General features: G+C 40.0%; 1 protein-coding gene across 2 annotated transcripts in view; it reads right to left on the reverse strand.

Annotated features, from left to right (window-relative positions):
* osgn1 (oxidative stress induced growth inhibitor 1) overlaps positions 1 to 14,538 on the reverse strand; it is a 30,431-nt gene that overhangs the window by 11,427 nt on the left and 4,466 nt on the right. Inside the window, exon 2 of one of the 2 annotated variants that reach the window (XM_034084195.1) lies at positions 3,022 to 3,085. In XM_034084195.1, the coding sequence (XP_033940086.1) occupies positions 3,022 to 3,079 (58 nt within the window). In that variant the 5' untranslated portion in view covers positions 3,080 to 3,085. Of the gene's footprint in view, positions 1 to 1,760; positions 1,903 to 3,021; positions 3,086 to 14,538 lie in introns of those variants that run through there. The other variant, XM_071203266.1, reaches the window with a different exon arrangement.

Consider the following 14,538-nt stretch of genomic DNA (forward strand, 5'->3'; position numbering starts at 1 on the left):
TTCCAAAGTCAAATTCAAGCACTTTTCAAGGTGCATTTTCAAGCATCTTACAGCTGTTGTAAATTACATATTTATATACACATACTCAAATGATTATTTCCCTACCTCACATTAAATCAGATGTTCTTTATGCTATAAACAACCAAATGTGTGTTTCGTGATAGCCTTCTACACGAGGATGAAAAATTCAAGTAAAGAAAACTAAGTTTAATATTTAAAAATGAGTGATCTGTACATAGACTGGGCCTCCCATATAACCTGGCTGAGCCAATATACAACAATCAGCCAAATAACTTTTCAATACATTATTGATTACTATTTTTGAGCTACTTTTAGGTTGGCAGTGAACATAAGTCAGAGGTAAATGGTGTACTTCTCCTCCACTTCATGTATGTAATATCTTTAGTTACTTCACAGATCTGGATGAATGATGTGAAATCTGATCAAGTGTTGAATCAGACTTTAGTTCCACCTGGAGTAAATCCACCAGCTACCCTGCAGTCTACAAAGTACTTCAGACTAGCTGCACCTTCACCAGCTACCCTGCAGTCTACAAAGTACTTCAGACTAGCTGCACCTTCACCAGCTACCCTGCAGTCTACAAAGTACTTCAGACTAGCTGCACCTTCACCAGCTACCCTGCAGTCTACAAAGTCATTCAAACTAGCTGCACCTTCACCAGCTTTGAGAACACTTTCATGATCAATCATTATAAAACATATCATATATATTATTCTGAAATGGACCAATCTGCACAATAACTACTTTTACTGTCTTTCACTATATTTAGATGAGAATACTTTCTACTTTCACTTGAGGAACATTTTGAATGCAGGACTTTTACTGTAACAGAGTATTCCTACACTCTGGTACTTCTACTTTTACTCAAGTACAAGATCTGAGTACTTCTACTTTTACTCAAGTACAAGATCTGAGTACTTATTCCACCTCTGGTGTATTAGTCTGAATTGTAGCCACAAAATCACGCAGAGCTGCATAACAATAGACTCACAATGATAACAAGTGTATAATAATATGTAATAAGTAATGCTGACTACTCAAGACTCCTGACTTATACATCTTCAAAGGAAGACTGTGTTCATTCTACAATTACATGGGATTAAAGCAAAATGTAGTTTTACTTGTATAATACTTCAATTTTATATAAAAGACAGTTTATTTTCATCTGTTTTCAAATAAACAAAGTCTTGGCTTTCAGAATATTAAACTTGTTTCGGCAAATTCAGATGATAAATACAACTTTGAAGCTTCGGCATAATTACAAGCAGAGAACGGACTAATTTAACGTCACAGCAGGCATAGCAACAGCCGGTGTTTCTTGTGAGTGTTTCCCCGGTACACAAACGCAAAAATACACAAACACACTCGCGAGCTTCCCCCAGACCAGTAATACAAACGAAAATGTGTCTACGGGTCAATGTGACTTCGATAGAGCAAGTCACATTTGGTTTAGGCACGAAACATACCACCAGTAGAAATACTTTCAAAATCGCTCGGTGTCGAATCAATAGATTATATTTCGTGACTATAACACGAAATGCCGTGAGAGCTTCATCCTCTGAACACCACAGGATGGCGACTGTAACGCACATATTAACATAGGTACGCTCCTCTGAAATGATTGTCCCCTGCAATTATTATTATCCCTCATCGAGTTCGCTATTCAGCTCGCTAACGTTAGCTTAAACAAACGTAACATGCAACGTTAGCCTAATCTAAAATGCTGTACTACGGCGTACCTTTCATGTGGCTCGTCAGCGCAGACTCTCGCATCGTTATTTTTGCAAACTTTGCAGGAGGCTACTCGTGGGCTTGACCCTCGTATTAGCCATGGCTTGTATTTGTCTTCTGCTAGCCAACGCTCGTTGAAACGGCAACCTGCTGGCACACATCTATCACTCATCAGAATGCCCAGGTCACACGTAACACAAACACTTGCAGGTCGCGCGCATAGCGCGGGAAGGCCGCAGCGGAGCTGTTTCATGTAGAAGCGAAGCAATGCTTTTCTTTTAATCTAAAAAGCGAACTATTCAGTCAGACAGCAATTTTTTGTAAAAGTAAAGCATTTACATTTTCAAGCACTTTATCTCAATTTCAAGCACCATTCCCGAAATTCAAGCACTTTCCAACCTTGAAAACACCACGTCAAATTTCAAGCATTTTCAAGGATTTCAAGCACCCGTACGAACCCCGTGTTCGGGTTGTGTAAGCGCTGTCACTGAATAACCTCGTTATGAAAGTCATCGGAGCGACAGCATGACTCACATTCACCTGTGCAACGACTCAGCAGAAGCTCAGACGCAACAAAGCAGTGAAAATAAAAAACACATGACAGAAAAGGAGACAATTATTAAAAATAAAGTATTTATAGAAATCAATTACAAAGGGAAATAGTCAGTTTATGAGCAGGTCCATTAAACAACATCGACATCTGCCTCATATGTTATTTTAAACGGATTAATTCAATGACTTTTCTGAAACTATCCCATGCTACTAAACGGCTTTTATCATTTTGGACGGATCAATATGATATTTAGCACAGTCTTCTCTTATTTTTAAACACTGTGTTCTTCAACGTTACCTGGGAATGCAGCTGAGACTTTGCGCTGCGTTCAGGCGCTTTGGAGAAGGTAGGAAAAAGGGGAATTGTGCCGTTTCATATTGAGCTACAAATTACACATACGCAGCGAAGCAAAGTCAGTCAGCGAGGAGCTGCGTCCGCTCTAAGGCTCTCCATTCGTATGATGGAAAGTGTGTGTGTGTGTGTGTGTGTGTGTGTGTGTGTGTGTGTGTGTGTGTGTGTGTGTGTGTGTGTGTGTGTGTGTGTGTGTGTGTGTGTGTGTGTGTGTGTGTGTGTGTGTGTGTGTGTGTGTGTGTGTGTGTGTGTGTGTGTGTGTGTGTGTGTGTGTGTGTGTGTGTGTGTGTGTGTGTGTGTGTGTGTGTGTGTGTGTGTGTGTGTGTGTGTGTGTGTGTGTGTGTGTGTGTGTGGGTTTTTCTTACCGATGATCACCACAGGCAGAATCTCTCCAGGGATAATTTCTTTATCTTGAAAATCCATTTCGAGCTAGGAGAGAAAAGACATTATTATTATTATGAAATGTATTTGTTTATTATAATACAATATGTATTGATTATTATTGAATTATTTGTTATTATTATTGTTATTTAATATATTTGTATTATTATTATTTAATTGATTCTGTTTTATTATTTAATTTACTTGTATTATTATTTAGTTTATTTTGTATTATTTAACTTATTGTATTATTATTAAATGTATTCTTATTATTATTATATAACAATTATTATTTTATTTATTTTGTATTATTCTGATTATTATTATTTTTGGATTATTATTATTTTCATTACAATTGAGTTTTTGTTCACTACCTTAATACACGCACAACAGACTAAATATATTCACTGCAAGAAGCCGCACAAATCAAATGTGAGTTATCTGATTAATAAGTACATGAACCAAAGCACAGTTTCAAGGTACTTTACTTCATTAGTACTTTAACAGGTTTTGGTCCATTAATAGTCAGGGTGAGAAGGTTAATCATTGCTCAGTCAGGTCTCTATGGTCAGTACATTTCCACTGACCTCACACACACACACACACACACACACACACACACACACACACACACACACACACACACACACACACACACACACACACACACACACACACACACACACACACACACAACACACACACACACACACACACACACACACACACACACACACACACACACACACACACACACACACACACACACACACACACACACACACACACACACACACACACACACACACACACACACACACACACACACACGCACACACACACACACACACACACACACACACACACACACACACCGTTTTAACAGAGCAACATGACCTCGGGTAAACACACACTTCAACCACAGAGTGTGTGTGAGACCTTAAGTAGAAATGAAAGTTATTGATGCAACAAACACAATGTCTGTTCCTATAGGTCTACAGATACAGGAAGTATTAAACGAGATACGATGGCTGATAGCTGTTCGTATAAAGTCAAATTCATAAGTGGACAATGTAAACAATAAAATGTGTTGTTTAAATATAACAACACAGCTGTAGGGCTGAAAACAAACATTTAATTCAGCGTATCTTCGGGATACATGATTGGTAATCTGCAAAATACTGCAGTAACTGCTCAAATAATTCTACAATTAAGGATTTATTTTACATAATTGTTGTCAAATTTTGAAATCTTTGAGTCTCTTGCTCGACATAAAGAGCTCCTGATGAGGATGTTGGAAGGTTTCTTTTGTAAAACAATAACATTAGTAACTTCTTCGAGGCGTCACATGATTATTCTTTGCCACAGAGCACCGTTTATTCAGCTGATACCGGATAGCGAGCGCTGCAGGGAGATCTCATTGCACACAGGCGCCTCTAAAAGGTGCTTTTGACCACATTTAAAAAAAGGTACATGCATTAAAAAAGCAGCTGGAGCTGAATAAAACCGCTGCAGCAGAGAAACTTATATCTGACGTTAAGATGTAGAGCTTTTACTTTTTGATTAAAATTCAGCGTTTATCACTGAAAAGAGATTTTTGTATTTGTTTTTTGCTACATTTGAGGACTTGGGGCGGACGATTATTCGATTTATTTATTTATAAGATGGTCGATAAGTACCTGAGTTTCAGTATTCCACATCTGTATTGTATTTAACACATACGACCATATTTTATTATTTTCTAAAATACATTTGTATTATTGTTGTATATAAAGGAACCGTAGTTCTGAAGGTGGAGCAAACGTAAAAATAGGGTCTATTTTTTTTATTATTTAAAATGAAACTCCTTTGTTTACTTCCAAAATATAGTGACGTCACTATTTAACACTTGCGCTCCTATTGGCTAGCGCTCCAACACATTATACGTGATAGGCTAAGGGGCGGGACATCTCTAAGCTAGTTGACCAATCACAACAGAGCCGGCCAGCTAACCAATCAGAGCAGACTGGGCTCTGGTTTCAGACAGAGGGGGAAAAGAGGAGCTGCAGCACAGGCAGTATGAGAACAATAAAGAGCTTTTTGAACTTTAAAGCAGGCATCCTCAAAGTCCGGACTCCGGTCCGGATCCGGACCGAACCACAACTGTCTCTGGACTCTGAGCAAATTATACTTTTCATATGTATTATCTGTGTTATCTGCGAGACATCGCCACAAAGCAAAGAGTCAAAATGATCCGCTATGTCCATAGACTGCAAAACAGCGCTCTGCATGTCCTGCTCCACTGTCTGTGTGTGTCCGTCAACGCTTTGGTCCAATCACATTCAGCATCCCGTCAGCGTTTTTTCCCCCCAAACAATCTGCGAATCAGAGGCACAGTAGGGCGGGTCTTCGCAGAATGCGGGTGGAAAAAATGTGTGTCTCGTCTCTTTCAACCTGTCTAAGTCAGAGCGAGAGTTTAAAAAAAAAAAAGATTCAGAGCGAGAGTTAACAGCTCATCTAGTTCCATCTGTACTGTAGCTTAGGGCTGTGCGATTATGGCAATAATCATAATTACGATTATTTGGGTCAATAATTGATATCATGATTATTTTAACGATTATTCATTGACCATTTTTTGAACTTTAAAACAAACAATATGTTAGCAATAAACAAGATCAACAAATATGTTGGAGCGCACTTCCAAAACCATACTATACATATATTAATATGATAAATAAAAATAAATTAGCCCAAATTAAATCAAACATGTTGAAGTGCACTGTCACAACCTACTGAAAACTCCTTAACATATAGCCAACATTTTGGTAAAACATATTCAACATATTCCACTCAGTTAAACGTTGAAGGCTGGCCAACCCTCATGGTCCAGAAGTAACAGGAAATAAATGTTGAACTACAATTTAAGACCAAATAAAAATGTTTTGGCCACCATGGCAAATGCTGGTAGGGCTGCTCATGTCCTCTCTTAAAGATTTTTTGCAAGAAATTGGTTTCAGAGATGAGCGCAGGCAGATGACAATATTGCCACCTGTACTGAAGACCCTCTCTGAAGAGGAACTTGTGGCAGTGCTGCCACATATGACACAGGAAAAAAAGAAAAGACTCTGAACCCTTTCTTTGCCATTATATAAGAATAGTGTTGCTACAAAAGTATAAATTAGGCTTACTAATAAGACAACTCAGATCCGAAGCTACGCAGGAATCTGCTGCCAAAGTGCAATAAAAAAGACAACATTAATAGAATCAAACCCTTTTTTTGTTGCATTTTATTAGAGTATAAAAATAAATGCCTTTTTAAAATAGGATGCAAGCAACACTAGTTTCTTAACCTGAATTGATAATAGACTATAATCAATTCAAACAGATCTTAATGTTTGCATTCTTATACCATTTTGTACAATAATTATAATGAATAAGTTCAAACAAACTAAAACTTACAGCTGATTACTAACGGTATCTAACTTGAGTTTTTATCATATCAAAAACCTGTTAAAATGCTACTATTTTTACTGTCCCCCAAAAGCACGTCGGCAGCCTCCAGGAAAGCTTCTTTCACAACTTCGCCATCTTTGAAAGACTTCATGTGTTTCTCAAGAACGTGACTGACACGATAAGATGCTCTGGTAGCAGCCTTGCTCTTGTTGTTGGGCCAGGTGAAAATGGACTGCTGTGCATTCAGCTGTCCTTTCAGGCCCCTCCCCTTTTGGAGCGTAGGGCAGAATTAGGAGGGAGTTCCGTCTCGTAGCGTTTGTGCACTGTTTTGAAATGCCGCTCCTAAATTACCCTTCTTCGATAAAGCCACGCTCGCATTGCAGATGAGACAGATGGAAAAATTATATATTTTGGGCTTTTTTGCTTCTGACATTATTGCGGTCCTGTCCATGCTGTTGACGGACAACGTCAGCGAAATAGTGCACTGCCCACCAGCCACGCCCCGACACATGGGGTGACACTGGCCAACCACAAAGCTTTGATGTGTTCAAGTGCATTATCCTGGCACAGGAAGATTATGTTACAGGACATTAACGATAACACAGAATATTGTTGTTCTATTTTTAGACACATCTCGCGATCGACTGGGAATATCCCCGCGATCGACTGGTTGGGCACCGCTGGGTTAGACCATAGGTCAATTGTGGTGGCAAAGTAGTCAGCTGAAGCCACATCTCTCTCAACTTCCCCACGGCATTTGTCATATAGTGCAGGCAGCGCAGACCTGCTGAAATGTTAGGCTTGTTTGAGACAAGCAAGACCTGCGCAGACCTGCGCAATTGCGATCAACGTCTTGCTAGTGCGTTGCATGATGGTCAGTCATTTTGTCCGACTTGCTCTGGAGGCTCGCCCACATGAGACTTTGAAATATCGCGGGACAAAGACGCCCGCAGCCTTGAGAGCGAGGCGCGGCGAGGCGGCGCAGTTGCTCTCCACGAGCTGCGGAAGCTAAATGCTTGATGGGAAACGGCTCGCTGGTATCTCGAGCTGAGCGCTCATTGGTGGTTTTTACCACGTGCTGCTGATGAAGCTCTCCAATTGGCTGGCAACAGTTTGTTGTTGTTTTGTGTCAGTTTTACGTCGCCACATCCATTCCCATTTGTCATCATTGTTCCACAATGTTTATCATCATGAAATTAATATCTATATATTTTATACTATACTGCTTACCGTTTTCATACTTTATATATCTTAGCATATTCATACACACTGTTCATACTGCTCACAGGCTGATATCTAGTGTATTCATACACACTGTTCATACTGCTCTCAGGCTGCTAGTGTATATCTAGTGTATTCATACCCCACTGTTTATTCATCATTCAATTCATTCTATATGTTATTCTGTAGATTGTGTACATTACTTTCCACTTCGCTGCTTGTTGCACCTGGTTAGAAGCTAAACTGCATTTCGGTGTCTCAGTACCTGTAATATGTGCAATAACAATAAAGTTTATCTATAAGTTAAACCAAATCATTAAAATAAAATCTGTTGTAATGTAATGATTTGGTTTAACCTTATTTATTGAATACATCATTTAAAATGGCAAGATTAAATCAAATTACATCCATGTTGTACACATCATAAAGCTTAAAGTGGCAGATCAAGAATTAACACAGCAGCAGGTCTGTTCAGTGCATGCTCATGAAGCTTCATGTGTGCGGATCTGAAGGGACTGATCATTTGTAGCCTGTCCACCTATCAGTTTTGCAAACATTAAGAGGGAGGAGCATTTCTAATTATGGAACCCAGTCACTGGTGTGGTTCCTCATCATGACTGAATTAACAAACCTATATAAAGCAATAGTGATCACCTTTGTCTACAGTGGGTAAAATGGAATTTGTGGTGCGTGATGGACAGGGAGACATCACTGTAAGAGTCTCACAAGACATTTCCCAAAGACTACAAAATGGTGAGTAAACAACTAAATTGCATTCCAACAATCTGGATATGATTTTAAATGATGTAAATTATTTTTCAGATAACAGTTTAGCAGCTGCACTTATGCAGCAAGCACGGGCTGCAACAAATGCACAAGGTAATCTATCATTTAAATCAAAAATGGTATTGTCTTTTAATGCAAATCAAACAAATGACATATTCATGTTTATTGTAAACAAATATTGAATTTTCTCTCAATCACAGTCCCTTTAGATCATGTCATTCTCCATACAATACATGTGGGATTTCTATTGCATCCACTTCATCTGCAACGAAAAACGCCAACGCAATTTCCGCCATTGCAAACCCAGCCAGTCAAGCCGACTCTGAGTCCGAGCTGTCCGACTTAAGACGAGCATTTTGACACCTCCCCCGGCTGCGATCGGCTACTCTCGTCTACTTTCGAGGCGAGCCGCAATGTGTCTCAAACAAGCCTAATACCGAGACGGCATCGCGTAACGCTTGTCCAACGTGTTGACAAGTTGCTTAAAGCCCTGGTTGCAAACAGTGCTCACTGGGCACATATCTTTAGCGATGTGAAATGTAATGGCACCTGTAATATGTCTGTGTCTCTGCGAGCTCGTCGCGTAGGCCGTTGCTCTGTACAATGCGTCCTGAATCGATGACTGTGATGATGTGGTGGATGAAGTCAAGCGGGCATCTGCTTTTTGGTCTGCTTTTTGTTGTATTATTGCACTTTGGTCGTATTGCACTTTGTGGTTGTATTTCAGATGATTAAAGAGATGGGTTGTGTTAGCATGTGGTGCCAACTCAACCTGGTAACAAATCCTGCACTGTACTTTGTTTTGCTCCACGTCGGACTCCTGAAAGCCAAAGTACTTCCAAATAGTGGAAATAGTTTTACCCTTCTTTTTAACGAGTTGCTGCTCTTGTTCTGACATCTTCGCTCGCGCTGAACACTCACAACACATGTCACTCCCACGTGGCCGAGGGGGCTTTTAGGGAGGGGCGAAAGCGCACCTAGCAAAATAATCGTATTTTGTCAATTATGCTGTTTTCATAATCGTCGCAAGCCATAATCGTAATCGCGATTTAAAATACGATTAATTGCACACCCCTACTGTAGCTAGTAGCCTAGTTTCACCTACCGGGGTGGCAACTGACACCCTAAAAATAGGCCTTGCCACCCCAGCTGCCACCCCAGTTGGCAGCATTGTTTTGAAAGAAAAGTTGTGGCTCATCGGACATTTATGAGAGAAAATCTCTAATGTCCGAGTGCAAGTGAATGCAGCACAAGATGCACGTCATGTAACCCCTCCCCCGGTCCTGGCGCGAGCGTGGACATTTGATTGGCGGCGATTTCATTTGAACGGGACGGCGCAAAACGAGAAGCATTCGGACCCAAGCACTGAAGGAATGAGCTGCGGTCTACACTGACAGAGAAGAGACTGTCAGTTTGGCTGCACTCAGCATTGAATCAAAACGCACTAAAGCTGTTGATCTTAATCAGTCTGTGAGGCGTTTTGCTGAACAAAATGGCAATCGCCGCATTCAGTCGTAATAGACACGTCAACTTGATGCTCTGCTCACGGATGAGCATACAAAACTATTAAGATGATGACCTTACGTGTGTAAATATTTTTTTTTCTTTGTGGGGGTCTGCCCCCAAAAAACTGTTTTAAGTCCTGCGAAAGTCAAATAAGACGGTGTGTAGAACTTCACTGCCCAGCCAAGAAAAAGTAACCACTTTGATTTAACTAGGCCAGTAGGTAAGGGAATTCCACTGGATAATAACTGAAGTATAAAGAATGCATGACTGAAGTGATGGAGACCAGGTTGAAGGCAAACACAAAGAGGAAATAACAGGTAAAATCAAGCAAATCCCCTCTCAGATTCCACAGCAACCAGAAGAACATAAATACTGGCTGGTGATTTGATTAATCAGCTTTGTGATGGAATAGAAAATGCACAGTGCATTTCCTTAGCTGTGGGTGAGTCCACTCAGGGGTAGACATTAAGGGTAAATGTGTATTATCACTGGCCCCACCATTGTAACCACTGGCCCGGAGCATTCGCCCAAAAAAATCGACTAATAATGAAGAAAATTAACACATTTGTTGCAATAGTAGCTAATTTATGCACTAACTACATTACTACTTATACTACAACATTTGAACAATCAGTTCTTCCTAATTTTCCTCAATTGTTCATATTTGGTTTATTAAAATAATGATATGGTGGACATTGTTAAAAAATGTCTGCTATTATTAATTATGAGTATTATTATTTGTATAATGCACGTTCTGCCTTCCTGTCATCAGGAGTTAGACATGTAATGGCTATAGATTAGATTAGAACCTTCATTATCCTAAACTGCTGGGACATTTCGCCAATACCTTTATATGTTCTACTCTTCACTTACTGTCAGCATAGGTCGGCATTGATGTACAGAGCCGACAGAAGACCTTGTTTATACTGAGAGGTGCAGCCAGTGACGCGTCCTGAAACCAGGAAGTAAGCTGGTAGCATGGTAAACTGCTTTAAAGGTGGGGTAGGTAAGTTTGAGAAACCGGCTCGAGATACACTTGTTGTTATATTCCATGGAATGCTCTTAACATCCCGATAGCAATGAATATCTGAAGTGCTTTGACAACAAATCCAATTTACATACCCCACCTTAAAATCAAACGTTTTCTTTCATGTCTGCATGGTAAACTGCTTAAAGGGTTAATAATGGATTATAAAAGTAAGTTGTTGTGGCACGAGGGGTTAGAATATGGAACGGTTCAACGAGTTTACAAACAGATGATATCAACCTTAATCTCACTCGTGTCCACTCTTGCAGAGACTGAGACAATCTGCAGAGTCATGCTTACACAGCCAGGCAGAAAGTGAAGCATGAAGTCAGAGGGAGACGTGTGAAATAAAAAGAGGAAGAGGAGGAGGAAGAGGAGGAAAGATAAAAAGAGGGAAGAATAAACCACACAGAGAGAGAGGAATATGGAGAGAAGTTTGGAGATAAAGACGTTACATGAGCAGTGCAAGCCCTGTGTTTCAGAGTTTACTGTACACACACACACACACACACACACACACACACACACCGACTTCCTTGTGGAACTGATGTGTCAGTGTGATTTGTTTTTCTTTGCCAGAATGTAACATTTGTTTGCCAAGAAGAGTTGACGCCTTGAGCTACAGTCACACACACTGGAGCCCATTGTTCCCAAGTGTATCCATTAACTATCAACAGTTTATTATTTAATTTAAACCAAGAATCTGTAATTCCACGTTGCAGTTACCACGTGATGTCTGTGTTTTATTTACGATACACATAAGTTAACTTTTAACATGAGTCTACTTTAAAGAGTCCTCTCCTGCTGGTGTTCAGGTGTATATCAGTATGCCTCTACTTTAAAGAGTCCTCTCATGCTGATGTCCAGGTGTATATCAGTATGTAGTGTCTCTACTTTAAAGAGTCCTCTCCTGCTGGTGTTCAGGTGGATATCAGTATGTAGTGTCTCCACTTTAAAGAGTCCTCTCCTGCTGATGTTCAGGTGTATATCAGTATGCCTCTACTTTAAAGAGTCCTCTCATGCTGATGTCCAGGTGTATATCAGTATGTAGTGTCTCTACTTTAAAGAGTCCTCTCCTGCTGGTGTTCAGGTGGATATCAGTATGTAGTGTCTCTACTTTAAAGAGTCCTCTCCTGCTGATGTTCAGGTGTATATCAGTATGTAGTGTCTCTACTTTAAAGAGTCCTCTCCTGCTGATGTTCAGGTGTATATCAGTATGTAGTGTCTCTACTTTAAAGAGTCCTCTCCTGCTGGTGTTCAGGTGGATATCAGTATGTAGTGTCTCTACTTTAAAGAGTCCTCTCCTGCTGATGTTCAGGTGTATATCAGTATGTAGTGTCTCCACTTTAAAGAGTCCTCTCCTGCTGATGTTCAGGTGTATATCAGTATGTAGTGTCTCCACTTTAAAGAGTCCTCTCCTGCTGATGTTCAGGTGTATATCAGTATGTAGTGTCTCTACTTTAAAGAGTCCTCTCCTGCTGATGTTCAGGTGTATATCAGTATGTCTCTACTTTAAAGAGTCCTCTCCTGCTGATGTTCAGGTGGATATCAGTATGTAGTGTCTCTACTTTAAAGAGTCCTCTCCTGCTGATGTTCAGGTGTATATCAGTTTGTAGTGTCTCTACTTTAAAGAGTCCTCTCCTGCTGATGTTCAGGTGTATATCAGTATGTAGTGTCTCTACTTTAAAGAGTCCTCTCCTGCTGATGTTCAGGTGTATATCAGTATGTCTCTACTTTAAAGAGTCCTCTCCTGCTGATGTTCAGGTGGATATCAGTATGTAGTGTCTCTACTTTAAAGAGTCCTCTCCTGCTGATGTTCAGGTGTATATCAGTTTGTAGTGTCTCTACTTTAAAGAGTCCTCTCCTGCTGATGTTCAGGTGTATATCAGTATGTAGTGTCTCTACTTTAAAGAGTCCTCTCCTGCTGATGTTCAGGTGTACATCAGTATGTAGTGTCTCTACTTTAAAGAGTCCTCTCCTGCTGATGTTCAGGTGTATATCAGTATGTAGTGTCTCTACTTTAAAGAGTCCTCTCCTGCTGATGTTCAGGTGTACATCAGTATGTAGTGTCTCTACTTTAAAGAGTCCTCTCCTGCTGATGTTCAGGTGTATATCAGTTTGTAGTGTCTCTACTTTAAAGAGTCCTCTCCTGTAGGGCTGCACGATTTTGGGTACAAAAAATCTAATTGAGATTTTTCTGACAGAGATTGCGATTCGATTTGCGATATTTGTTTTTAAGCGACCCAACGAAAGTTTATTGTAAAATGCGGCCATGTCTCCGGCTAGGAAGGTCGCATCAACGTGCTCCCGTCTCTAGCAGCCCGAGCTAAGACTGAAAGAACTAAACTTACATGAAACTTCCGTTGGGTTGCTTTAAAGTCAAGCTTCTGCTCCTGCTTGACAGGTTTTTAATCTGTCTCTCACATAATCAAAGAATCAGCAGACAACAACAACATGTAAAATGTTCTACCATAAAAAAAACATTCAATTCAATTGGATCTTTTTCAGTTTACCAAAGACTTGCACATTAAAAATCTATCTATCTTTGTTTTTGCTAAAATATATTAAAGTAAGGTACTGTTTTACATGATAGGCTAAGGGGCGGGACATCTGTAAGCGGTTGACCAATCACAACAGAGCCGGCCAGCTAACCAATCAGAGCAGAGGTAAAATTATACTGTTTTCTAGGGCTGCAATTTAAGATTCACATTTTAAATAATCTTGCTATTTGTTTTCTCATTTTATTACTTGGGCTATAATACGTCAGTAAAAAGTGAAACATTTCCATTCCAGTTTGTTAAAATCCAGACTAATGTCTTAAAATGTATTGTTTTGGTTCCCCAAATCTCACGAATATTAACTTTATTTTGAATATCAAATATCATATCATTATCTCCATTTCTGAGAGGCGGGAAATAGCGTTTTCTGACCTATAACCTATATATAATGATCAGTAAACATGTATTTTTGTATATTTTTTGTGGGATGGCACAAACAAGGCGTTTAGAAAAATGACAAATAAAGAAAGCGAGCCTCCCTTACTTTGGTGCACTTTTAAAAGGTCCTAACAAAACCACTAAATTAACTTTAAATAACAGGAAGATCCTTTGGTTTAAATGTGTCACTAACAGGACTCATGTTCCTCTGCTGCAGATATGGCCAGCTCTGATCCAGCTGCTTTATCCGAGTCATGTTTTATTTTTAAGGCGACACTCTCTGAGCTTCAGCCTCTATCACTTCAGAAAGGCTGCATGTCTCTGAAGTGATCCTGAGCCGAGTCTCCCGTCTGCCATCGGCACCTCGAGTGACACTTTAAAGATTTCCACACTGATGAGAAAACACCCTCCAAAAGTGCAGCTATGAAGATAATAACTGCTGCGCGGTAATACAGACCGACTGACAGAGTAGCGGCGGCCAACCTTCTGTTTATTATGATCTATGAGTTAGTACTGACTCGGCTCATGGTGCGCTTTGTTGTAATGAAGAAGCACTGGTTTGAAAGTCACTTTGTTTCACCGTTACTAGTTCT

This window comes from Pseudochaenichthys georgianus, chromosome 5 (genome assembly GCF_902827115.2).
Source record: "Pseudochaenichthys georgianus chromosome 5, fPseGeo1.2, whole genome shotgun sequence".
In the NCBI taxonomy this organism is placed as follows: Eukaryota; Metazoa; Chordata; class Actinopteri; order Perciformes; family Channichthyidae; genus Pseudochaenichthys; species Pseudochaenichthys georgianus.